A 22,700-nucleotide genomic window follows, 5' to 3' on the forward strand; every position below is an offset into this window, starting at 1 on the left:
CGATGCGCTTCTTCAAGGAAGATTTCCCTGGATTGGAGACATACTTGCAACACTCGAACAATACCCATTATGTGCTCAGAGACAAAAGTACAAAGCTCGCCGAGTCGACCAGAATAGAACAACCGAGACCCAACAACAAGACAGCGACAAAGACGGCGTTAAGTCAAGTACTTCATTGTGCGCCGTCGTCTATAAGAGTATTGACTGCTGCATGTCATTTGCAATCAGCCAGTGGCCTTCTCGCATCATCTCAGAGACGGACTTGGTCAGCTTTACTCTACTAGAGCAGTATCGGACAGGTGAGTCTGCCCTGAAAGGCAAGCAAATACTAATGTCCGGTTCTCAGGATCCTCATACCTATGATTAATTTTCTGGATATCAGCCTAAGTCTAGTAAGTGGCGTCAACCCTCAATAGCTGACGGAAACAGGATCGCTATCAACGGTTGAAGATGCGATATATATATGCTCAACCAGCGAGATAACAACGCCGATAAACATGATTCTCTAAGTGTCGAACCATCCCTCTTTGAAAAGAACGACAGCTGACCTCAACCAGGCATGGCAACTGGCGGTTTAACAATCATTGAAGTCTATCAACTCGATGCGAGACTCAATATCAGGTACGTCCGGACCCGCTGGTGTATGGCTTACGGAGTATAGGGTTTGTTTTGGCTTGATTTCTGAGAGCCATTGAGCCTGTTCAACAGACGCGAGACGCAGAGGCTCGCAGAATAAGTTCACTCCCATCCGTGTATATGAGCGAGATGTTACTGATGTACGCCAGGAATATTGGACACAAAAAAACGCCATGATAGCTGCAGAGACTGCACTCTAAAGATACCGAATATTGGACGTGCGGTGTGAAGCCGGAACAGGAGAGCAGAGAGCTCCATTTTTCTACCGCAAAGGTTCGGATTTCACCTCCCAGAGTGGACGAGACCTGGCCAGTTTCCCGATACCTGTCATGACCAACGTGGCCACCGTTCTCACGGATCGACCTTGTTTGCAAACGGTACGTCTTCGAGACCGAGACCGAAGACCGAACAGGCACTAATTCATCTCAGGCAACGCGCTCAAGGATCTTGCTGTTACACAACCCGATGATGAATTTTACTCTGAGGAGGTGATTCGAGATCCACCCGGCCAGGAAGACAGGAATCTAGTTGAGAACCAGGATGTGTACATTACGTACTTCATCCTGGGCCATTCACTCGATAGCAAGATCCTCGATCAATACATCCAAGTTCAAATCAGCCCTTCAGAACCCTGGTCAGGCTCACTAGAACTCTAGTAAATTATAAACAAGGGTAGGTGCACCAGCCTTCACCAGATTCCCCAATCTGAGCTAAAAGGGAGAGCAGGATATAATAGCCCAATTGAATGATCCTGTTCTGTAGCAGTGGACTGATCCGAGGCAGACTTCACCCATCCTTCGAGGCAGTGCTCAAGGCAACGAGATTGGCCTTGTTCTCGTACGTAGGTCCATCCATCTTGTCACAGTCATGTTTGCGAGCAGACATCTTGATTCATTTTGTTGGAATGCTTCTGACGGCTAGAGTTGAACAGTCCAGAGTTCAATTCAGTTCCGTAAACAGAGACCTGTACGATCAGTGTATAACGAGTAATTAGTGCAAATAGCTGAATCGCCATTCCTCGAATTGAGTTGAGTTCTACCTATTCACTGACACTGATGATACATGAGCGGACGATGGTGAGGCGGCAGTACAGACAGCCAGCCTATCATTGTTCAGTCAATGCTTCCAGTAGCAGCAGATCTACAGACAAGGGTTAGAAGTGTAAATATATAGTTGCCTATTTGACAACTTGAAACGTTCAGTAAGCAGTACTGACAACCATGTAGAAGGTCTCCGAAGACAAGGCTATTTTTAGGTGCGGATCCCGTGGCGCAAGAGCGGGCGATACCCCAGAGAAGCAAGCCTCAGGCGTATCTCCAGGCACCTCTGAAAACAACTTCCGCTTCCTTTTTCCATCAGTGGTATAATACTACGCGTGGCCATTAATCAATGGCCGAGTTGCCTCAACCATTGCAGACTGGCGGTTCTCATTGAATGTTCACGCCGTAGCGATATCCATGCACGATGCTTGACGAGAACCTCCCAAGTACGTCATTGACTCATTCACCAAGATAGCTTTAAAGACTGACCGCTGGCTGACCGCTGATGACAACGACAGCCTTCTATCTCAGACCAAATAGCCAACAAAAACACCTGTGGACTATTTATATCTGCCAGCACGGCGACGACCCCGAGCCCGCCTACACCCTGCGTTACCCTGATCCCGCCTCCCCCTCCTCCAAGAACCGCTATGCCGTCGCGCTCTGTGATCCTTTCGTACCCGATGTCGTCTACGGCGAGGTCTTGATCATCCCGGAATGGACACAACCCAGTCTATCCGCCGAGGCGATCCGCCTGAACGGCGGGGTCACACCTCCGCCAGAAGCCATTCTCCCCTCGCAGTTCATCGTCCAGCTGTACAACCCGGACCAGCAGGTGACGATCCGCTACAAGCACAAGACGTGGAATACACCGGCAACATGGGAATTCGAGATGCCGCAGCATACCTTCCGACAACCATCGGCCTCGACGCTCGACCGCACGCAGACTGACCCGGCCCTGGCTGACACGACCCCGAAACTCCGGTTCAGCTGGCGCAAGGATAGCAAGTTGTCCAAGGACCTTACGTGTCTGCTCCTTGGAAAGACGTCGACACTGCCCGAGGGGAGGACGAAGAGCAAGGAGCCGGATATCACGGTGTCGATCTTCAAGGCTCTACGGGAGTTGACGCTGTACGAGCCGAACATGTACCGGGTTGAGATGGAGGATTTCAAGGGGCTGGAGATTGTACTCTTGCTGGGAGCGGTGACCATTCGTGATGTCTACTTCACCCCGATGAAGGACGCGTTTCGAATCGTACGGGATGAGGTGGGAAGGAAGCCTGTGGCTGATCCGACAGGCAGTCCTGTCAATGTTAGTGCTAGCCCAACGGTACAGAGTGGTGCGGCCCTGCAGAATCAGAAGCCTGCGGCGGTCGCCCCGAATGCAAAGGCCAACGACAAGCAGCCTGCATCCTCGCGCCCAGCAGAGACTCAAGTCACGAAGCCAAGCCCAACGCCAGCGCCCGCCCAAGCCCCAGCTCCAACGCAGCAGCAGAAGACGAAGAAGCAAGAACTGTCGCGCAAGGAGGAGGAAAAACGGACCAAGAAAAGACTGGAAGAAGAGGAGAAGGCTCGTCGCAAGCGCCAGGCCGAGATTGACAAGGAGACCCGCCGACTGCAGAAGATCTACGGGCGCGAGGAGCAGCAGGTGCGCGCCAGCAGCGTGAACCTTGCGCGTCCTCCTGCGCAGCCGCCGCGTCCTCCAGCACCTCCTCGGCAGCAGCAACCGCATCCCCCTCCGCGGCCGAATGCGCGATACTACTACCATCAGCAGGCACCGTCCATGTTGCATCTGACGCCGGGCCCGGTTGCGACTCCGCCTCGACCGCACTCGACGGTGCATTCCCTGCAGCCGCCGCAGCCCCAGGACCAGGGTCAGCAGCCGCCGAAAAAGAGTAGTTTCTTTGGGTTCCGACGGTCGTCGGACGATTCGAAGGTGCATAAAAAGCGCAGCTCGATGTTTTGATATGATACCCGTGCATTACTGGAGTTTTGGCGTTAGGCATACCGATAGCACTATTGATACTACTATACTCATGACGCTCACGCATGTACGCTAGACAGGTTTTGGCTGATCCAATGCCCTTGCATCTACGCCCTCGGTCGTGATCATCACCGGCAGGATATTCCCCTCTGCATCAAACTCCATGCGATCGATGCAGACCACACGGTGATCGCGCTCGGTGTCATTCACCGGCCGCCGATGGTAAACGATATAGTAGTCCTTTCCATCTGGCGTGATCACACTATTATGGCCCGTCCCCGTGCCAACCGTCGCATTCCCAGAGAGAATCTTGACCGGCTCCGCGGAAAACGGACCCGTTGGCGACTCCCCCCTAACATAGCTCACCCCGTAGGAGTCATCTCCCCATCTGCCACCATGAGCACTTTTGTCTATAGACCAAGGAAGGGGATAAGGGGAAGAAACTCACCCCCCCACACTAAACATAAAATAATACACGCCCTCCCTCTTCATCATCCACGGCCCCTCGACATACCCTTTGGGTGTGATCTCGAGATACTCCCCCTTCAGACTCACCATGTCACTCCCCAACTCCACCACGACGGCATGGCCCCACCCCCCGAAATACAACCACACGCGGTCATCATCATCATCATCATCATCATCAATAAACACCTGCGCATCGATCGGCTCCGCCCCAAACACGGTGCTCGGGATCAGTGGCTTCCCAAGAGCATCCGCATAGGGGCCCTCGGGCCGGCCCGTCGTCGATTTCGCAACCCCGATCCCGGCCCCGTCGCCGGCGGAGAAGTACATAAAGTAATCATACCCATGCCCGTTCTTCTCCCCTTGCGCAGCGGCATCGTCAGTGTGGGGGAATGTAGGCGACGCGGGCCGACGGATCACACTCGGCGCCCACGCAGCCCGATTCGTGGACCAGGGGATCCCCCCGAACTCCAAGATGCGGGGGTGTTTGGTCCAGGTGCGGAGGTCCTGGGAGGAAAAGGCGTCGAAGAAAGTTTGGGATTCGTAGGCGGCGGAGTAGGTTGGGTAGATCCAGTAGGTTGTGTCGAAGATGCGGGCTTCTGGGTCGGCGTACCAGCCTTGGATTATGGGGTTTCCTGTTTTGGGGTTCATGTTGAGGGAATTGTTTAGGGCATTGTTGTCGGGGGATTCGAGGGGGGATTGGAGGGTTGGTGTTGCTGCGGAGGTGAGTGTTGTTGATATCAGGGTGAGGGTGAGGATGTGGATGGGGATGGGTGGTGTTTTCATTGTGATACGATTCCTCTAGTTATTATGATGATGATGATGGTGTGATTATTGAGGCAATAAAGGGGAATGGACTGAGGGTATGTATTGTTTATCTATGTACCCTGGCTACTGGTATGTATGGACTAGACCGTGAATGCTATGCATAATGCGGGGGACAGATCGACACTGACAGGTCATCTGCCACAATACAGATTAACTGTACTAAATCACAGGATAATCAGATGCTCCGTCAAAGAGAAATGACACTAGCACTCAAAACCCCTCCCCCCTTGATCAGCCCATCGGCCACTCGCTGATCCACCACCTTGTCGATTCCCAGGATCATCAACGCCTCGTGCTTCGAACCTCCATCGTCCGTCGCCCCAGACGCAAATGCAAGCTTCCTGGAAACAGGAGCCACCGTCATGAAATTGATATTGACCCTCTCCTGCCCCAAGAGACTCCCCACCGCCCCGATCTTCCCGGGGGAGTCGTAGTTCTCGCAGATGAGCAGCGTCCCCTCCGGGACGAACGAGGTCTCGAACCGGCCCAGGCGATTAATCAGCGGCTGGTCGCCGCTGCACGTCCCGGAGATGATGCGTTGGTCATGCGGGTTGGGTCCAGTCTGAGACGTCGCGTCCGGGGCCGGCGCACGGGAGGAGGCACGCGAAGGCGGCCGCGCGACCAGCGTCACAAGAGAGGAATACGAATACGAATGATCCGCCGGATCGCGCGAGTGCTGCTCGTTGACGAAGATGCCGCGTTCGCGCGCGACCAGCTCCGCATTGACGATGTTGATGTTGATGCCCTCGGAGCCGCTGATCGGGGCCAGGAGGCCCTTGATCAGTGCGGCGAACAACGGGCGCGTGTTGCTGATGCCCGCCACCTCGCCGTGGTAGATGAGATCAAAGGTGTTCCGCGTCATGGACCCGCCCACGGTCGAGGCGTAGTGCTGCGTGTACAGGCTGCCCATCTTCTCGACGAGGCGGACAAACGGCTGCAGCTTGCGGTATTCGTCGGGGAGGATGAGCGGCGCGTTGACGGCGCTTCGCGGGAGGGAGCCGTTGAGGATCTGGAGGACCTGCTCGCAGACGTCGATGGAGACGTTTTCCTGGGCTTCGACCGTGGAGGCGCCGAGGTGCGGAGTGACGACCGCGCGGGGATGGGCGACCAGCCGAGCGGCAGTCGATTCGGGCTGGGGAGGTTCGGTAGTGAAGACGTCGATGGCCGCTGCGGCCAGGTGGCCCGACTCCAGAGACTCGAGCAGGGCGGCTTCATCGATGGTGCCGCCGCGAGCGACGTTGAGGATACGGGCACCGGGCTTCATCTGCGCGAGCTCGGCTGTCGAGATCATCCCCTTGGTCGACGCGATCAACGGCGTGTGGATGGTGAGAAAGTCCGCCGTGGGCAGCAGCTCCGACAGCGACGAGACCAGCGTGACAGATGCCGACGCTGCGACAGCAGGGGACGCGTACGGATCGAGTGCATTGACGTGCATTCCTAGCCCTTTGGCCAGCCGGGCAACCGTCAAGCCGACTGTTTGTCGGTCAGCCCATCCACTCGACCCCCCATCGTAGCGGAAATGAATGCCTCGTCCCCAGATTGCAAGAAGCTCACCTTTTCCCAACCCGATGATCGACAGGGTCTTGCCCTTCACCTCGACGCCGACAAACTTGCTTCGTTCCCATTTGCCGCTTTTCAGACTGCTGCAGGCCTCGGGGATGTTGCGCGCCATGGCCATCAGCAGGGCAATGGTATGTTCCGCGGCAGCCCCAATGTTGCCCGACGGCGAGTTGACAACGACGATGCCGAGCTTGGTGGCTTCCTCGACATCTGTGCGGTGACTTGTCAGTGGCCATGAACCAAGGCTGGGGGAAGGGGGGAGGGGGGGTTGGGCTAACTCACCCACATTGTCCACTCCTACTCCCGCTCTGGCAACGACCTTGAGTTGTTTGGCGGCTCGAAGCAGATTGGCCGTGACTTTGGTTTCGGAGCGGACGACCAGAGCTTCATATTCAGGGATGATTTGGAGGAGTTCATCTGCATCAAGACCCCTTCGCTCGTCTACCTCGAGCGACGCACGCAGAAGAGCCAACCCATCTGGCGACAGCTTTTCCGGCACGAGGACTTTGGGAGGGGGCTGTTTCGCAGAAAGCATGATGGCGGCCGATCGAGTGGAAAGATTTGTAACGAAGAAATCAGTAGATAGACCTGGAGCTATTGATTTATGTACCCATGGCAATGGGGCTGATGAATTGACTCCGTCGAGGAATGCATTAGCCAGACTGATGTTCGACGGTCATTGGGCCAAAACGCCATCAATATGCTGTAACCCAATAAGACAAGGCATATAGCATCATGTCTTATTGCAGCTCATGTGCGGACCTCTTTCCCCGTGCCAATCATCGAGAGACTGGGTAATCTGCATGAAGTGAGGACATTGTGAGACTGCGGGGTTGCGGGATGGTGTCGGTGTGATTCGTGGATGTTGCGACTCTTCATCTTTGACAATGAGGCAGATCCGCAGACTATCCCTCTTTGCTTTTATCGTGGGTCATCTGATGTGTGTTTTGTCGAGGGTGCCGCTGAATATCATGTCATGTCCGATGAAACGACGGGAGGAGATGAAGATGAGTAGAAGTGCTTGATGTACTGTAGTAGACTCTCGCATATCACATGGGCGAAGGGTGTCACGATCCACGACAAGCTCTGGGTTTCCCAACTGGAATCGATTTCTTTGAGTTCGACCACAAGATGACCGATCAACATCGCGACTCACTCGAGAGAATGAAGGGATGAAAGAACAAAAGAACAAAGATATGTGGGGTACGGGCCATATCACGAGTGTTGCTATTCTCGTCGATATGGCCCAAGCAGACTCGATCGCCGAGAGTACAGCGGACAGCAGACAGCGGACAGAGGCCAGAGGACCGAGTAGACTTTCAGCGTCCTGACGAACACGAGTCGAGTGGGTCACATCGTATCATTGACTTCTGTCCCTGACTCCTCCAGCTCTTCCGGCGATTGTTTCACCAGTGCAGAATCAAAAAAGGCCGAGCACGGATCAGCGCAGCGTCGATGCAGGCTCGTATATCCCGTCTAAAGAGAGCCGCGCCGAGAAACGCGCCAATCATCAAGCATCCACTACGAGGATGATGCTATTTTAATCACTAGCCGACCCGGTGGACTTCGGATTCATCAAGCTACCGTTTGAGAGTTTGACTTGAAATGATTCTTGATCCTCTGTCACGGCCCCCATCCTTGCTGGGCAGCCATTCATTCGTGATGGAATAATTATACTAGCGTCCGCAAGGACTATGACCGCAAACAAGTCAGCTTAGCTGCTCAGCTTCGAGATGGTCTACGGAGTTCTCTTGATGAGTCTGCGTTCAAAAACGGCGACGTCAAGAATCGTGGGGGCCATGGGCCATATCATGGCATCGCGTGGCCCTTGCCGGATCATCATAGCTCGACAGCCGGTCGAAATGCAGATCCAAAAAAAGGTTAACGGTCTGCCCTCAGACTGGCGATTGCCCGTCTGGACGTCGTTATTCGGCGTGTGCTCGTACTTCCTGAAATTGGCCGGTTGGGGTCCTTTCTCAACCGGTTCCCTATCGGGGTGGGATAGAAAAGGTCCTCGTCTCGATGTCTGAGTTTGTCGAATACACACACAAACTCTCTCTCTTCTCCTTCCAACACAGTCCTTCAACTCGTTCCTTTCTTGTCGTCTTGCAAGCGTTTCTTTCAAGCTCTATAGATCGTTGTCGAACGTTGTCCACGCTGGTCGTGGCTGTATGATACGATGGTCGGAGTCCCCCATAGCACAGGCTGCTCGCTGTGCCGCGAAAGACGCATCAAGGTCGGTGATTCCTCTCCTACGTCTCGTTTCAATCCAACTGAGAGAAACAAGTGCGACGAGGCCGTCCCCCAATGTTCACAATGCCGGAAATACGGCCGCCCGTGTCCAGGCTATCGCCGCACCTTTCGCTTCCAGGATGAAGGACCAGCCCTCCAACGCCGGCACCAGTCGAGGTCCCAGTCTCGCCGACGTCCCGAGACAGCCACAGATGCAGCGACGGCGGCAGCAGCAGCAGTCGTGCGCAACAACGCCATCGCAATGATGCGTCAAACCCGCTCAGAGGATCCCTGCTCCTCCTCCGCCGCCGCCGCTGCTGCTGCCGCCCAATCCCAAACCCACCTCCACCAAATGCAGCTGCAAATGCAAATGCAACTCCAACAGCCGCACCTCTTCGCCTCCTTCCTCCACTCCGCCTTCCCCACGCTCTACACCTCCAACATCTTCCGCGCGCACAACCGCCCGGACTTCCTCGCCCACGTCGCCTCCTCCTACGCCTCCGGCGCCGCCCCCTACCTCGCCGCCACCCTCGCCTGTCTCACGTCCATCTACACCGCGCAGTTCTCCCCCGACCCAGCGCAGCACACCCGCCGCAGCCGGCAGCTGTACGCGCACGCCCTCACCCACGTGGTCGCGGCATTGCACTCCCCCGCCGCGCTGTCCGCCCCGCTTCTCGCGACCATCATGATGCTCGCCGTGTACGAGATGTACGCCCGCACGTCCCCTGACGCGTTCGTCGTGCACGTCGATGGCGTAAGGAGGATTATGCTAGCGAGGGGGCCGGGTCTGCACTTTCCCGACGACAAGGACAAGGACACCGACACTGACAACAACAATAACAACAACCACCCACCAGCTAGCGCTATTGCGGATGCTGCTGATGCGGATGCGGATGCGGATGCGGATGCTAGCGGGGAAGGCCCCGGCTTCGCGCGCGGCTGCTACATCGCCTTCCGCGGGTTCCTCGTCGCAACGGCCCTCTACGAGGGGCGCGCGTGCTTCCTGGACGAGGAGGACTGGCTGCGGTTTGCGGGGAGGATCCGCGCCGAGGATGTGCGCAAGGCCGGGCGCGATGCGCGTGTGGTGGATGTCTGCGAGCGGATCTGGATGGAGGTGGTGCGGTGTCCGAGGTATTTTGCCGAGGCCCTGCCCGAGGGCCGTCCGGGGACCGTGCCCGAGGGTGTGGATGCGGGTTTGGATGAGGGGTTGGATGAGGGGTTGGCGGCGAGGGTGCGGGCGACGTGGAGCCGGCTGGTTCGGTTGGTTGACGAGCTGCGGGTGGTTCTCGGGGGTAGTGGGCGTGGGCGAGAGGAGACCGGTCCCGGACTGCTGCTGCAAGGGGCGGAGGATATGGTTGCTGCGTTGGAGAGCCTGCTGGTTTGGCTTCGGGGGGGTAGTGGTCGACGACGACGACGAGGAGGAGGAGGAGGGTTCCGCGTGGTATCGGACTTTCAGCGTGGGGTGTCGAGTGCGTCGAGCGAGGCTTTGCCTGTCACTTGGCTGGACCGGGTGGCGTCCTCGATGGGGGTGATTGGGTTGAAGGTTATCTGGGAGGATAGCATCTCGTAAACATGGGATAAGTTCATTGCATAGGATGGAGTAAGGGGGGGGGGGGGGGGGCGTTGATAGAATGCAAATTTGTTTTCATCTTTTTCTTTATCTACAGACAACTAATATTCCATCGACTGCTCCAGTAACCCCCTCAACTCATCCCTCTCTCTCTCCAGCTCGCCACTCAAATTCGGCGCCAGCATCAACACCCGCTTCTGCGGGATCGTCCCCTCAACCAACGACTCGATATCCGAATGCTTGAAGCCCAGATCCTTCAGTCCCCGGGGCTGGTCACCCAGATCGGCCAGAAACTTGGCCAGCGCCTCGCCGAGGACCTCGCCCGCGCTCTCGCGCTTGACGTTCGAGATATCCACGCCAAACGCCTCCGCGGCCGCCAGATGCCGGTCGGGATTCGAGGCCGCCGTGAAGCGGAAGACCGCCGGCGCGGTGACCGCGACCGAGACCCCATGAGGGATAATCGGGTGGTCGACGTCATATCCGGCATGCTTGTAGCCCGGGTTCTGGCTGGAGATGGGGTAGCTCATGCCATGACATAGATGGACGCCGGCGTTGCCGAACCCGACGCCGGCCAGAGTCGCGGCCAGGAGCATCTGGGACTGGGCCTCGAAGTCGTCCGGGTCGCGGACGGCGCGGGGCAGGTACTTGACGGTGCTGCGCAGGGCCTGCAGCGAGAAAATGTCGGAAATCGGGTTGGCTCCCTGGTAGGCGGGCCGGTTGATGGGGTTGGTGGGGCGCGGGGTGCGCTCGTTGTAAGGGATGGCGGTCCAGGACTCGAGCGAGTGGCAGAGGACATCCAGACCCGACGAGGCATGGACGGCCGAGGGCATGGTGCGGGTGTTGAGCGGGTCGCAGATGCCCAGCGTGGGTTTGAGATTGCGGTGGGCGATGCCGGTCTTGGCTTTTTTCGACACGAGGTCGAAGATGGCGGTTCCTGTGGTCTCGGAACCGGTGCCTGCCGTGGTTGGGACGGCGACCAGTGGCCGGAGGGCCTTGGTGACGGGGAGGCCTTTGCCCAGGGGGGCGTTGACAAAGTCGAGAAAGTCGGCCTCGGGGAAGACAGTATACAGATTCATCAGCTTGGCCGTGTCGATGACCGAGCCGCCGCCGACCGCCAGAAAGGCATCGGGGTTATATGGCTTTGCGAACGCAATGGCGTCTTTCACTCTGCGGGGAGTTTTAGCAGTCCGCACCGGTCGAGAAACTGGCAGGCTGGGTGCGTGCTGCACTTACGAGCTATCCTTTGGCTCGACCCGCACCTTGTCATAAACCGTAAACTCAATCCCCTCTTTTGACAGACCCTCCACGGCTTGTTTCATGGCATCCAGTTTGGCCACGTTCTGGTCGGTCACGATACACACGCGCTTGGCCTTCATGTTGGCGAAATCCATGCCGACCTCCCTGGTCGCGCCGGGGCCGAAGCGAATGCTCGACGCGGCCATTTCAAAGGCGTACTCTTTCTGGCGCGAGGGGTCAACCGGAGTGGCCAGACGGCGGACATGGTTGGATTGCAGGTGATGGTGGTGATTGGGGTTGGAGTGGCAGGGACAGGAGGGAGGATGGGTATATTGCACTGTGCGGAGGAGATTGAGGGCTCTCTTGGCGGCAGAGGGCGCAACACGTATTGAAGTCATTGCAATAGAGAGTCGAGTTGATGATGATGATGTTGTTGATGAAGAGGACGAAGAAGAAGAAGACCAAGAAGAAGGGAGTCCGGAGATGGCCCAGTGCGGGGAAGGGGAAAGGGAATGGGATCTCCAAGTACTTATTTATCCGCATCCGCCTCGGTCTTCTGGCCGAATGTAGAGATGAGATGAGGATATCTCGGTCAAACGAGCGAATAAGGTAGCATCTGTACTCTCATCTGGACCACAACACGTCCTTCAGTGCTCAGTGTCAGCATTGTATCGGGATGGATAGAGTGTGTTCCTGTGCTGCACTCCACAGTTTCTGTACTAGCAAATGCCGAGGTTAGCGGAGACCGCGGACTCTACAGAGTATACAGAGTATACAGAGTATACAGAGTATACAGACGTCAATCCACAGTAAACACTGCTCCTTATCACCGGTACTCACTAATACAAACATTGAATTAGGTACTACTGCAAGCAAAACAAATAGAACAAGCATTACCATATCCCTCCCCCTCACCACTCCCCCGTCCCATTTCATCTCCATAGAACAAGTTTCTCCATGAGAAATGTCCCATGACCCATCTAACAGACCATCAGAATCAAATCTCCCTCTGCGCCCGCAACCCGCACCATACTCCCCCCCGGCGACATCCCATCCGCCCACTCAATGCTCTTCTTCGCCTCGTCTTCCGCCTCCCCAGCCAGCCCCCGGTACTCAACCCGAACGCGACTCCCCAGAAACGGATCCCCAAACACATCCGACAGATCGTACCAGACCTGCTCTCCCACGAGATTGTACGCAAACACCATCTGCGGCGCCGCGGTATACAGCCCATCCGCCACGCGCGTGATCTTCAGCGCGATCCCGCCGCTCGCGGGGTCTCTTCTGTAGACTTCGGTGTAGGTGGTGTTGGGGGACACGGCGGATTGAGGGCCGATGGTTGAGCCGACGGACCAGAGGTAGATGGGGCTGGTGCAGGTGTTGTGGACGAGGGCGTGGCCGACGGTTTGGTTGGTGTTCGGTGTCATGGGTGGCTTGCGGAGGAGGGAGTGAGGGGGGAGGGCGAGGGCCAGGGGAGAGAGACAGAGAGTGAGGCTGATGAGGTTGAGATGCATTTTGGTTCGGTCTTTGTCTGGTTCGATTCTATTGTTGGGATGGGTTGTGGTTCTGAGTTGAGGGTGATCGTCGGCTTTATACCTACAGATTGTAGCCAAGATAGTCAAGCTGCTCTGGACAGCAGGCGTTGTATGTGTACCTCCGTAGTGCAACGATCAATGTACAGTCAGTAACAGCGTTGACTCTTGTGTAACAATCTAGCCACGCTAAGTCTATTAATATGGGAAATGCAATGTACATAGAGTAACAGATGCAGTACAGATGCAGTACAGATGTGCGCCTGCTAAAGACTGACAATCGGCGACATGCCCAAGGGAATATCTCCCCGACGAGCAACCACCTGCAGATACCTTGTCTTCAACCCCCGAACTGTACCAGATGTCTCGAAGCCCGTGCGCTTAAAGGTAGCGACAATGCTGGTCCGGACCGAGTCTGGCGCGTCCGCGGCCATCACAGCCCAATTGTCATACTCGGTCGCCCCGTTCCAGCTCATAAACACCTGCGCAGAATCATCCGACACCCGCCGAACCACAATCGCCGGCGCCCAGAACGGCGTCGCCTTCCAGGCGCATTTGTACCCCCGGTACGAGGCCACCTCGTTGTCGGTGCCGAACTGCGCCGTGAGGACCGGCTTGTTATTGGCGTCAAACTCTTTGAGCTTGGCAATCGACCCGTAGCCCAGCACAACATGGCCCGACGCGCTCAGCTGTTGGTAGTTGCCTTGGCTGACGCTGTGGATGACGTCCTTGCTGTCGCTCAGGGTCCGAAGGGTCTTGGCCGTGCGGTTGACCAAATCCACTGCATAGCTCAACCCCGTCGAAGCCGCAACCGTCTCGGTCGGGGTATTGGCGTTGTTGAACAGACTCAGGATCATGCCGGTATCTGTCTTGTTGTAGATGCGCATGTCGTGCTGCCAGGAGAAGACCCCGGCCGGGTCTAGTTGAAAGTCACCCTTGCCCAGTTCGCCCTAGTCTCGTCAGTATCTAACATACCCCAAAAAAAAGAAGGGGAAGGGGGGAAGGGGAATACACTAAATTGCCACATGACCGTCCCATTGCCATGAACGTAATACCCAGACCAGTAGTGACGCAGCGAGACGAGATACCCCTCGTCAAACAGTTCCACCGAGTTGATATGATATGCATCCCATGGCTGCTCATGCGTTCCATGATCGATGTCAATCCCCTGCTTGGAATCCGTCAACGCAATCTGGTCGACATGCTCCAGTGCGCTCCACGAATGCACAATCTCATTGGTAGCAATGTCAATCTCAAAAAACAAACTGTCCAGCATGTAATCCTCCGGCGTGCCCCCGATCGACGTCAGGGACTGCTGGGTGACATTGTAGGCCGTGACCAGCAACGTATTGCGGTCCGAGATGTGACTCTCGTGCAGGTCAATGAACGACTCCGGGACGCTGTGGTCCGGGGTGACAAAGTTCCCCTGCAGGGTCACCGTGTAGATCTCCCGGTAGGTATTGTCGAGAATGTGGACGGTGCCATATCCAAATCCCAGGTCGGTCATGTTGCCGGCCCAGAAAGTAATGACGTCCTGGTTGAACAGCCGCTGCACCCGGAAATTGGCCGTCACCTCGTCCGGGCCCTGGTAGACTAGATGGCCGTCCTCGTCGTAGATCAACGCCGCCGTCCCTTCCGGTTTGTTGCCCCGGGGGCCCACAAAGAGATAGCCCGGGTCGGTGGTGCCGCTCTTGGTGACTTGGATCTGCGGCGGTTGGTATAGCGCCGTCTGCAGGGTCATGTACGGCCAGGTATCTTCTGCCACACAGAGTGACAGGAGGGCCCATCCGGCTGTGAGCCTGAGTAACCCTCGGCCTGGCATTTTTCAACGACGGTCGCTGGACGAATGAATCGTGTAGGTATAACAAAGAGTGACAAAAGTTGGACAGAACAAAGGGGAAAAAAGCAAACAGGGAGTGACAGTAAAGCAAGCAGATATAGCGGTGGAACGACAGAGGTGATAACGCGAGATCTACAAGAGCGACAACGGAATTCGACAGGATCAGATCGTCAACCTGCACAGTATCATGATCTGCACTTGAAGCCAGTTGATGGATCCTAGTGGTTGGAGATTTGGCAGGCCAAGCGGAATCGCCAGGTTTGATGACCCTGACGCGCAAACCGATACCAGCAGTCGTAGTTTATATCAAGCAAGACGCCTCTTGTACCAGGAATATGGTAATCATTGATTAGATCGTCAACCTAATTGATTGGAAAAAAAAAAAAAAGTATCAATTCGAGATCAATATTGATAGCCGCGGCGCAAGGAACAACACTTGGCAGATCCACCAACAGCACTCGACTAGTTCAAAAAGGGGTGGTGCCAACTGGAAAGCTCAGCAAAACGGAGGAAAAGATCGACAGCAGCATTTCGTCATGGTCGACTCTTCGGCCGACGGACTGCGCCGGAGAATGACAGCACACTCCGTTTCAAATGCTTAATCTTGTTTGAGGTTGATGACAATGATTTGTCCTGCATGTTAGTGGCACGTGAGAGACTGCCTTATCTGGATACTAGATAACGGGTGGTTGCGCCTCTGGCGAGAGAGATATGTCCAATTAGGCATGTATGTACATCATTTTATTCTAAGTTTACTTTACTCCCCTGATATGCTCGCGTGTATATACCTTGGGGAGGGACTCCGATTTCCGCCTATCGCCCCCATTCCCAGTCAGAGCTTCAATATCCTCATCCGTCGGACGGGACCGTCCACTGCCTTCCATACGATGATGCTGATGGCGATGCTCACCGGTTAAAAGAATCTCGCCGCCCATGTTCCGTTTCCGAAGCCAGTAGGCGCGCATGCGATCGAGGGCGGTTTTGAAGTCGTCGAGGATGACGGTGTCGCAGAGACATTTGAAGATGAACGATAACTGTCCCGTCAGCATGTCGGCCTGGACGGTTCTGGACCGACGGTTCTGACCGTCCGTGCGATGCTAACATACCTTCCAGAATGGTTCGATCCCCGTCGGCAGGGACGAGTGGCTAAACACGTTGAGGACGCTGCAGGTATCGACGATCATGAAGGCAATCGACAGGCACATGGACGCCAGCATGATCCCAAACCGCGGGGAGACGCTGACCAGCTCGACGATGCCAAAGTTGTATTCGCGTTTGATGGTGTAGAAGAGGGAGCAGGTGGTGAAGATCCACCAAGGGTCACTATTGCATCACTGATCAGTCATCCGATGTCCGCCTGGAGGGCCCAATGGCGGGAGACGAACCGGAAAATAGGCTCGAGCGGCCGCGTGGTCAGAAAGATCTTGTTGTAGTTGTTGAAATAGGCAAAGTTGGCATAAATCTCCAGCACCCAGTAGGGCTGCGCCAGGATCACGGTCCCGATATAGAACAGCGACACCTTTCGTGACATGAACGGGCGGTTCTTCATCCAGGCGATCACATTGTGCAAGCTCCACGAGATATTCAGCCCGACGGCGGTGACGCTCTGGTACCATCCGTAGACGGGGTCCTTGGGGAAGATGAAGGTTCCATTGGGCATGGCCAGGATCAACTCGACCAGAATCAATTTGTGGAGCAGGATATGCTTCTTCATGTTGACAAAGGTCACGGAAGCCATGACCAGCAGGCAGCCCAGCATGAGGCCCTGGCCCCATGCCTCGAGCACGAGGCCATCGGGATTGGTGGGTCGCGAGATGCGATCCGACGTCGACATTGGTCACTGTTGCATGCTGAAGCGGAACGATATATATAAAAAATAGAAACAAAAATAACCCGGACAACAGAAGGAGCGACGACGGCCGGTGAAAGAACGGAGGGTCTTCGGTGAAAACGGAAAAGGTAAAGAACGGGAGGGAGCTGGGGGAGAAAGAAGAAGAGCGGGACACACCACGAGATATACTGGTGTGTGGAGAGCAGATTCTGGAGTGGTCGGACCCGTGAGACCGGAGAATATGGGGTAACGAGATCGAAAGTATCGGCTCCTGCCCCAGAGCCAGACCCACGAGGCGATATATAACAGTGCCACAGCCACATGGCAAAATAAACGGTCGATTGCCTGCGAGGAGACGGACAGGGCAGAGAAAGGGTCAAAGAGCAGAGCCGTGGCCGCAGCAATCGGTTCAGTCACCGTCCTGGGGATAGTTCGTTTCACGCGATTGGCCACAGAAAATGACCCTTCCAGTCAGAACTTTCATCGAACCGGCCCGGAAACAGGGATCAGGAGGAACCACGGCCAGAGTGTGGTCTTTGCATTCGTTCTGGCTCGAGTCCGTCCAGGTCTGTCAGGTCTGTCAGGTCTGTCAGGTCTGTCAGGTCTGTCAGGTCTGTCAGGTCTGTCAGGTCTGTGCTGGTCTGTGCTGGTCTGTGCCCATCCCATCTCCTATAACTGCTCCTTCGATAAGACGTGCATTGGATGATACTTTGACTCGGTACTTGACATGGTACCCTGGTCCGACTCCAACCCCTCGATTGGCATGGGGTGATGGGAGACTGTCATCCAGTCACGGCCGGGAGAACGGGAAATACTCCGTAATCAACGACGCTATGGAAGGAAGACCAGAGACCAGAGACCAGAGACCAGAAAAGTTTGCCACTGCGGGGAAACGCCGCCGGGGAAAAGAGCCAATGTAAATGCCTCAAATGGCTCCGTCCCCTGGCTTAGTTCTAGGACTAGAGGACTAGAGGACGCCTTTACCTAACCAGCCATTAAGCCATTACTTGGCTTCGTATTCCTTTTGCCAGAGCAGTCCACAAGCAGAGAGATGCCGGACAGAAATGAGCAGCAACCGTCGCACGAGTCGCATGTCGATCGGTTCCGCTGATCTGCCTCAGCCTTACAGACAGGATCACCACCAGTACTAGGTACCTACTCCGTAGAATCTTAATCGAGTCAATTGAGCCGGGTTGAAGAGGACAACATGACTCTAGTCCTTTCCTGTGGCCTGCCTGGATGCATGTGAAACCCCCGAATGCGCCACGTTCCGAACTATAAACTCCAGCCAAAAGTATAACCCGATCCCATTACGTGAGGCTGCATTCAGAGGACAGCGCCCTCCACTCAAGAACCCTCCGGAGCCGAGCAGACTCAAGCCGGCTTGGCTGACGGCTCTGTCTCGTCGGTGCTGCTCTTTTCCCGAGGCCTTCCCCCAAACACATTTTGCATTTCTTCCAGGGAATGGCGGGATGTCTGTGATGGTTATTAGTCGTAGTGACCAACGAGGACAAGGACAGAGGGAAAACTGACCTCCCGCAAAAAGAACCATGAATACCCGATAATGGAATAGTTGAAAATGGCAAACATCAGAAACATCCGCCATCCAATGTTCTCGATCGCGTGCGGCGTCACTTGCGACATCATAAAGTTGAACAGCCACTGCGACGCCGCCCCCACCGTCACTCCCACCTCGCGCGTGCGACTCGAGAAGATTTCCCCCACGTACAGCCATGGCAGTGGGCCCCAGGACATGTTGAAGCTAAACGCCTCGGCATAGGTCATGATGATCATGGCGATGCCCGCGTGCGTCGTCGCTCCCGTCTCCGCACCCCCGGGGGACGCTTTCGTCGGATGCGTCGCCAGCACACACGCGATGATGAGCATAAAGGAGCCCATGGCGCCGGCGCCGACCATGAACGGGACTCTGCGCCCGATCCGATCCATGACCAACAGCTGGAAGACACTGACCCCGACCACCTTGACCACGCCGAAGAATCCCGTCACCAGCTTGGCCGAGGTGCCCGCGCCGACCGCCGCGAAGATCTGGGTCGCATAGTACGCCAGCGAGGTGTTGCCCGTCAGCTGCGCACACAGCTGGATCGTGACGGCGATGAAGATCCGGTACCGATTGGCGGGCAGCAGCAGCTCGCGCCACGTCCAGTTCTCCCGCACGCGCGCCTCCTCCTGCAAGCCCGTGAGGATCTCGTCAAACTCCTGCCGCAGATCGGCCGTCTCCTCGCCGCCGCGCACCCATCGCAGCGAATCCCACGCGGCGTCGGTCCGTCCCTGGGCCGCTAGCCACCGCGCGCTCTCCTTGACCGTGCACATGCCCGCCAGCAGCAACGTCGACGGCAGCAGCTGCAGCCCCAGCGCGATCTGCCACTGCTTGGTGGCGGACGGCTGGTCCTTGGACACCGCGTACGTCACCCAGTACGCGACCATGACGCCGCACGCAAAGAACCACTGGAAACACGCCCCCAGCCGCCCGCGGACCTCCTTGGGCGACATCTCCGCCGCGTACATCGGGATCAGCACCGTCGCGGCCCCGATCCCCACCCCGGCAATCACGCGGCCGGCGTAAAAGGTGCCCAGCGTGTGCGTGTTGATGACCTGCAGGATCGTCCCGAGCGTGAACACCAGCGAGCTGATGATCAGCCCCGTCCGGCGACCGAGCCGCGAGGCCACCGGGGTGGTGAAGAAGCATCCGAAAAACGCGCCGGCCTGAAGAATCGACACTGCATTGGAGTTGACGGTGGTTTTCTGCGCTTGAGTATATCGAAAGTCCCTTTGGAAGGATTCCAGCGTGAGAACGCCGCCTGTTGGTCAATTAGCTGGCCGATTATCTTTTCTTTTTTTTTTTTTCTTTTTTCTTTTTTTTTCTTTTTTTTCTTCTCTGATAGGGACTAGGGATTGCAACGCACTGATTACCCCAGTGTCAAACGCAAAAGCAAACGAGCCCATGCAACTGGCCGACACCAGATAAATGGCCCGCAGCAGGCCCAGTCTTTTGCCCATCTTGCGCAGTGTCTCGTAGCCTGTAGCCTTTCTCGTAGTCTGGGACACAAGCTGCAGGAAAGCGGCAATGTCAACTTATAACAGACTACAGACGACGACGACGACGACGACGAAGACCGGTCAATGCATCGATCGCATGCCAATCATCCCTGCCGTTGCGTGATCCGACGGTGTCAATGTCAGTGTCACACCCGCAACACGAAGCTTCGGCTGAACAGGAAAGCTTGCGGATGATCCCGTCTCCTGATAGGGGCCTTGCATTGCTGCCATACGATTGAGTGTTGCTTTAGGCGGCTGGTCTCTTTGTCTCTGGTCTTGCGTTACGAGTCAGCAAAGCATGCTTGGAGCCGATTCCCGACCCGCTCGGCTATTCTTACTGACGGCTGGTGATATGATGAGGCGATGTAAATGATTGTCCTGTCCTCTGGAGGTCTACCGAGTAGTAATGAGGAACAATGATTGGTGAGTGATGCTCGAGTTGAGTTGCAATGGTTGGTGGCCGATGGGCAAATCATGGCCGCGATGACGTGACGGCCAATGCTTCGTAGCTGTACTGACGGAGTGGCCATCATTGATGTCTTTGGGCATGCAGTTCTTTGTTCGTAACCGTGGCGTCTCTTTGGCCTCGATGGGAATGTCCGAAACGCTGAACCGCGGTGATCTTCGTCGTACCCCGCAGTGATACGCTCAGGCAAACCGGGGTATGTCTAGAGTACGGCCCAAATTCATCTCAGGTCTCAGTGGAGGAGTCATTCCAAATGCCTCTCAGGATTATCTGTAGCCTGTACGGAGTACAGATGTAAAGGATCTTTGCTTTTAGATATTACTTTCAGAGCTAGGGTTCTTTATGAATATAAATATACATACATACTCACCATGAAACTTCTTACATGCATTGACTACTGTAGACTCCTCTCTCTATATTTCTATATGAGTGGCTCCAAGGGTTTAATATAGCTAACGCTTGAGCGTATGTAACTACTACGAAATTAATGAATGCTCGTGTTGGGAGAGCAGAGGATAACCGCAATGAAGACCGAGATAGAAAAAGGCCGACAAGTACGACGAGTAGAGAATTGTCAACCAGAAAATGCCTTATCATTTCTACTATACTAGACACGGAGGTCTAGACGCCTTTTTAGCTTAGTGGTTTTATGGCTGATAGGAATAGTCTCAGAAATACTCTGCAAGTCACTATCAGCATGAGCAGCATGAGCAGCATGAGCAGCATGAGCAGCATGAGCAGCAGGTTCTAAACAACCTCAGACGACCTCGAGATACTCCCCTAAAGCCCCCTCCGTCCACTCCCACAACTTCTCCGCCAAAGCATCATCGCCTGCCGCCCTATGCAGCTTCCCCAGAACCCCCACCGGCTCATAAAACCCCCCGTTCACCAACTCCTCTTTCCGCGCCGTCGCCGCCCAAAGCTGGTTATACGCACCCTCCTCCGGCTTCATCAACTGACCAATATTCGTCACATAGATAAACGCCCGGTTCCCCCGGGTCTGGTTCTCCACCAGCCCCGTGCTCACCACACCGGGGTGGATGGACACACAGGTGATGGCGGGGTACCGCCGGGCGAGCTCTCGCGCGTACAGGAGATTGGCGAGCTTGCTCTGCCCGTAGCGGATCCAGGGGCCGAGGGCGCAGGCGGTGAAATGCTGGACGGTTTTGAGGTCCGAGAAGACAATCCCGCCGTGGGGGTGGCCCCGGAAGGCTAACGAGGAGAGGATGACGATGCGTGCGTCGGAAGATTCCTCGGCGGTGCGCTGCAGGAGCGGCAGACAGCGTCGGATCAGCAGGGCGTGGCCGAGATGGTTGGTCCCGAATTGCACCTCGTAGCCGTCTTTGGTCAGCGACGGCGGCTGTGCCATGATGCCTGCGTTGCACATGAGGATGTCGAGTCGGGACGATCGCCGGAGGACTGCTTCTGCTGCTTCGTTGACGGAGGCGAGGGATGCCAGGTCGCAGGGGACGAACGAGAGGCGTGTGGCCGAGTTGGAAGCCGATACTTGTTTGATGAGGTCGTCGGCGCGCTGGGCGTTCCGTCCGCTGATGTAGATGTGTGCGGGCGGATGAGTGTGTTTCGCTAGATGGAGTACCGTCGCGGCCCCGAGGCCGGCTGTTCCTGGTACATTGTTAGGGTGTTTTGCCAGCTGAGGGAGTCCATGCAGGTCTCACCGCCAGTTACGAAGATGACCTTCCCGGAGAGGTCTGGCATTCTATCGGGACTGAACGACACGTTGGTTGGCATTTTGGCCGTGTTGCAGGATATCCAATGACCTGGGTGATAGCTAGTCCGTTTGTTCGTAGGAGTGAGTCCAGATAGATTTCAATGGTTCGACGGGACCCTTCACAGCAAGCCCAACAAGCCATTTCGATTCGGGCCCGGCATGATTCCTGAAGCCGACTCTCTGGCTGCTGCGCAGGGAATGGATGTATCGATCGATCTTGCTCGGAGATGAGAGCGGACCCCGGTTCGGTCTGCGAGATACAGCATCGAACTATCGAACTTTTGAGCTTTGGCGTATGTCTAACAAGCCATCGTCCAATGACTCGTCGTGCAGGGATGATAATCAGGGATGAGAGCACTAGAGGTTAGCGCCATGGAATCGTGGCGTGGCTTATAACACAGATCTGCATCAGAATGGTTACTCCGAGCCCGAGTCAGAGAATTCGGTTTAGTGTAGGTTCGTGCGTGGTAGACATCAATAGTTATATGGATCATGCATGAGGTGTGTAACGTGTTGCCTGTTCGTAACTGTCCGGCCCGCGTCATATCAACGGGGTTTTCTGCCTAATCGCTCTCTATTTAGCGATCAGTAAGCACCACGACTATCTTCGGGTTACATGCACGCAATTAATGCAGATACTTCTTGCTTGAAAGGAATAAGTTATATTCATCTGACTGTACAAGGTGCATTTACA

At 55.8% G+C, this 22,700-nt stretch overlaps 12 protein-coding genes across 12 annotated transcripts; 4 read left to right on the forward strand and 8 right to left on the reverse strand.

The window, feature by feature from the left end:
• Positions 1-1,867: 1,867 nt before the first annotated feature.
• On the forward strand, positions 1,868-3,642 carry AFUA_2G04470 (uncharacterized protein; the record flags this gene model as incomplete). The annotated part of the gene is made up of 2 exons (XM_744485.2): positions 1,868-2,122; positions 2,195-3,642. Exons 1-2 carry the CDS (start codon positions 2,101-2,103, stop codon positions 3,640-3,642), a joined length of 1,470 nt encoding a protein of 489 aa, XP_749578.1. The 5' UTR covers positions 1,868-2,100.
• A 90-nt stretch (positions 3,643-3,732) lies between these two features.
• AFUA_2G04480 (glycoside hydrolase family 43 protein) lies at positions 3,733-4,967 on the reverse strand (the record flags this gene model as incomplete). The annotated part of the gene is made up of 2 exons (XM_744486.2): positions 4,109-4,967; positions 3,733-4,048 (listed from the first exon to the last, which is right to left on the reverse strand). Exons 1-2 carry the CDS (start codon positions 4,909-4,911, stop codon positions 3,733-3,735), a joined length of 1,119 nt encoding a protein of 372 aa, XP_749579.1. The 5' UTR covers positions 4,912-4,967.
• Positions 4,968-5,140: 173 nt separating this feature from the next.
• AFUA_2G04490 (uncharacterized protein) lies at positions 5,141-7,048 on the reverse strand (the record flags this gene model as incomplete). Its single annotated transcript, XM_077804077.1, has 2 exons — positions 5,141-6,426; positions 6,508-7,048. 2 exons carry the CDS (start codon positions 7,046-7,048, stop codon positions 5,141-5,143), a joined length of 1,827 nt encoding a protein of 608 aa, XP_077660241.1.
• Positions 7,049-7,685: 637 nt separating this feature from the next.
• On the forward strand, positions 7,686-8,057 carry AFUA_2G04500 (uncharacterized protein; the record flags this gene model as incomplete). The annotated part of the gene is made up of 2 exons (XM_744488.1): positions 7,686-7,824; positions 7,903-8,057. The coding sequence occupies 2 exons, from the start codon at positions 7,686-7,688 to the stop codon at positions 8,055-8,057; spliced, it is 294 nt and encodes a 97-aa protein (XP_749581.1).
• Positions 8,058-8,398: 341 nt separating this feature from the next.
• On the forward strand, positions 8,399-10,315 carry AFUA_2G04510 (Zn(II)2Cys6 transcription factor domain-containing protein; the record flags this gene model as incomplete). The annotated part of the gene is made up of 2 exons (XM_077804078.1): positions 8,399-8,749; positions 8,801-10,315. The coding sequence occupies exons 1-2, from the start codon at positions 8,693-8,695 to the stop codon at positions 10,313-10,315; spliced, it is 1,572 nt and encodes a 523-aa protein (XP_077660242.1). The 5' UTR covers positions 8,399-8,692.
• A 101-nt stretch (positions 10,316-10,416) lies between these two features.
• AFUA_2G04520 (hydroxyacid-oxoacid transhydrogenase) lies at positions 10,417-11,949 on the reverse strand (the record flags this gene model as incomplete). The annotated part of the gene is made up of 2 exons (XM_744490.1): positions 10,417-11,482; positions 11,549-11,949. The coding sequence occupies 2 exons, from the start codon at positions 11,947-11,949 to the stop codon at positions 10,417-10,419; spliced, it is 1,467 nt and encodes a 488-aa protein (XP_749583.1).
• Positions 11,950-11,969: 20 nt separating this feature from the next.
• On the forward strand, positions 11,970-12,164 carry AFUA_2G04530 (uncharacterized protein; the record flags this gene model as incomplete). The annotated part of the gene is made up of 1 exon (XM_744491.1): positions 11,970-12,164. One exon carries the CDS (start codon positions 11,970-11,972, stop codon positions 12,162-12,164), a length of 195 nt encoding a protein of 64 aa, XP_749584.1.
• Positions 12,165-12,531: 367 nt separating this feature from the next.
• Positions 12,532-13,065, reverse strand: AFUA_2G04533 (Bys1 family protein; the record flags this gene model as incomplete). Its single annotated transcript, XM_001481604.1, has 1 exon — positions 12,532-13,065. The coding sequence occupies one exon, from the start codon at positions 13,063-13,065 to the stop codon at positions 12,532-12,534; it is 534 nt and encodes a 177-aa protein (XP_001481654.1).
• Positions 13,066-13,349: 284 nt separating this feature from the next.
• Positions 13,350-15,594, reverse strand: AFUA_2G04535 (arylsulfotransferase family protein; the record flags this gene model as incomplete). Its single annotated transcript, XM_001481605.2, has 2 exons — positions 14,096-15,594; positions 13,350-14,033 (listed from the first exon to the last, which is right to left on the reverse strand). Exons 1-2 carry the CDS (start codon positions 14,903-14,905, stop codon positions 13,350-13,352), a joined length of 1,494 nt encoding a protein of 497 aa, XP_001481655.1. The 5' UTR covers positions 14,906-15,594.
• An 81-nt stretch (positions 15,595-15,675) lies between these two features.
• On the reverse strand, positions 15,676-16,757 carry AFUA_2G04540 (uncharacterized protein; the record flags this gene model as incomplete). Its single annotated transcript, XM_744493.1, has 3 exons — positions 15,676-15,957; positions 16,030-16,246; positions 16,309-16,757. The coding sequence occupies 3 exons, from the start codon at positions 16,755-16,757 to the stop codon at positions 15,676-15,678; spliced, it is 948 nt and encodes a 315-aa protein (XP_749586.1).
• A 735-nt stretch (positions 16,758-17,492) lies between these two features.
• Positions 17,493-20,585, reverse strand: AFUA_2G04550 (uncharacterized protein). Its single transcript, XM_077804079.1, has 4 exons — positions 20,150-20,585; positions 19,679-20,086; positions 18,288-19,573; positions 17,493-18,230 (listed from the first exon to the last, which is right to left on the reverse strand). The coding sequence occupies exons 2-4, from the start codon at positions 19,770-19,772 to the stop codon at positions 18,129-18,131; spliced, it is 1,482 nt and encodes a 493-aa protein (XP_077660243.1). The 5' UTR covers positions 19,773-20,086; positions 20,150-20,585; the 3' UTR covers positions 17,493-18,128.
• Positions 20,586-20,970: 385 nt separating this feature from the next.
• On the reverse strand, positions 20,971-22,603 carry AFUA_2G04560 (oxidoreductase, short-chain dehydrogenase/reductase family). Its single transcript, XM_744495.2, has 2 exons — positions 21,954-22,603; positions 20,971-21,900 (listed from the first exon to the last, which is right to left on the reverse strand). The coding sequence occupies exons 1-2, from the start codon at positions 22,024-22,026 to the stop codon at positions 21,035-21,037; spliced, it is 939 nt and encodes a 312-aa protein (XP_749588.2). The 5' UTR covers positions 22,027-22,603; the 3' UTR covers positions 20,971-21,034.
• Between the last annotated feature and the right edge of the window lie 97 nt (positions 22,604-22,700).

The sequence above is a fragment of the Aspergillus fumigatus genome, chromosome 2 (assembly GCF_000002655.1).
Source record: "Aspergillus fumigatus Af293 chromosome 2, whole genome shotgun sequence".
In the NCBI taxonomy this organism is placed as follows: Eukaryota; Fungi; Ascomycota; class Eurotiomycetes; order Eurotiales; family Aspergillaceae; genus Aspergillus; species Aspergillus fumigatus.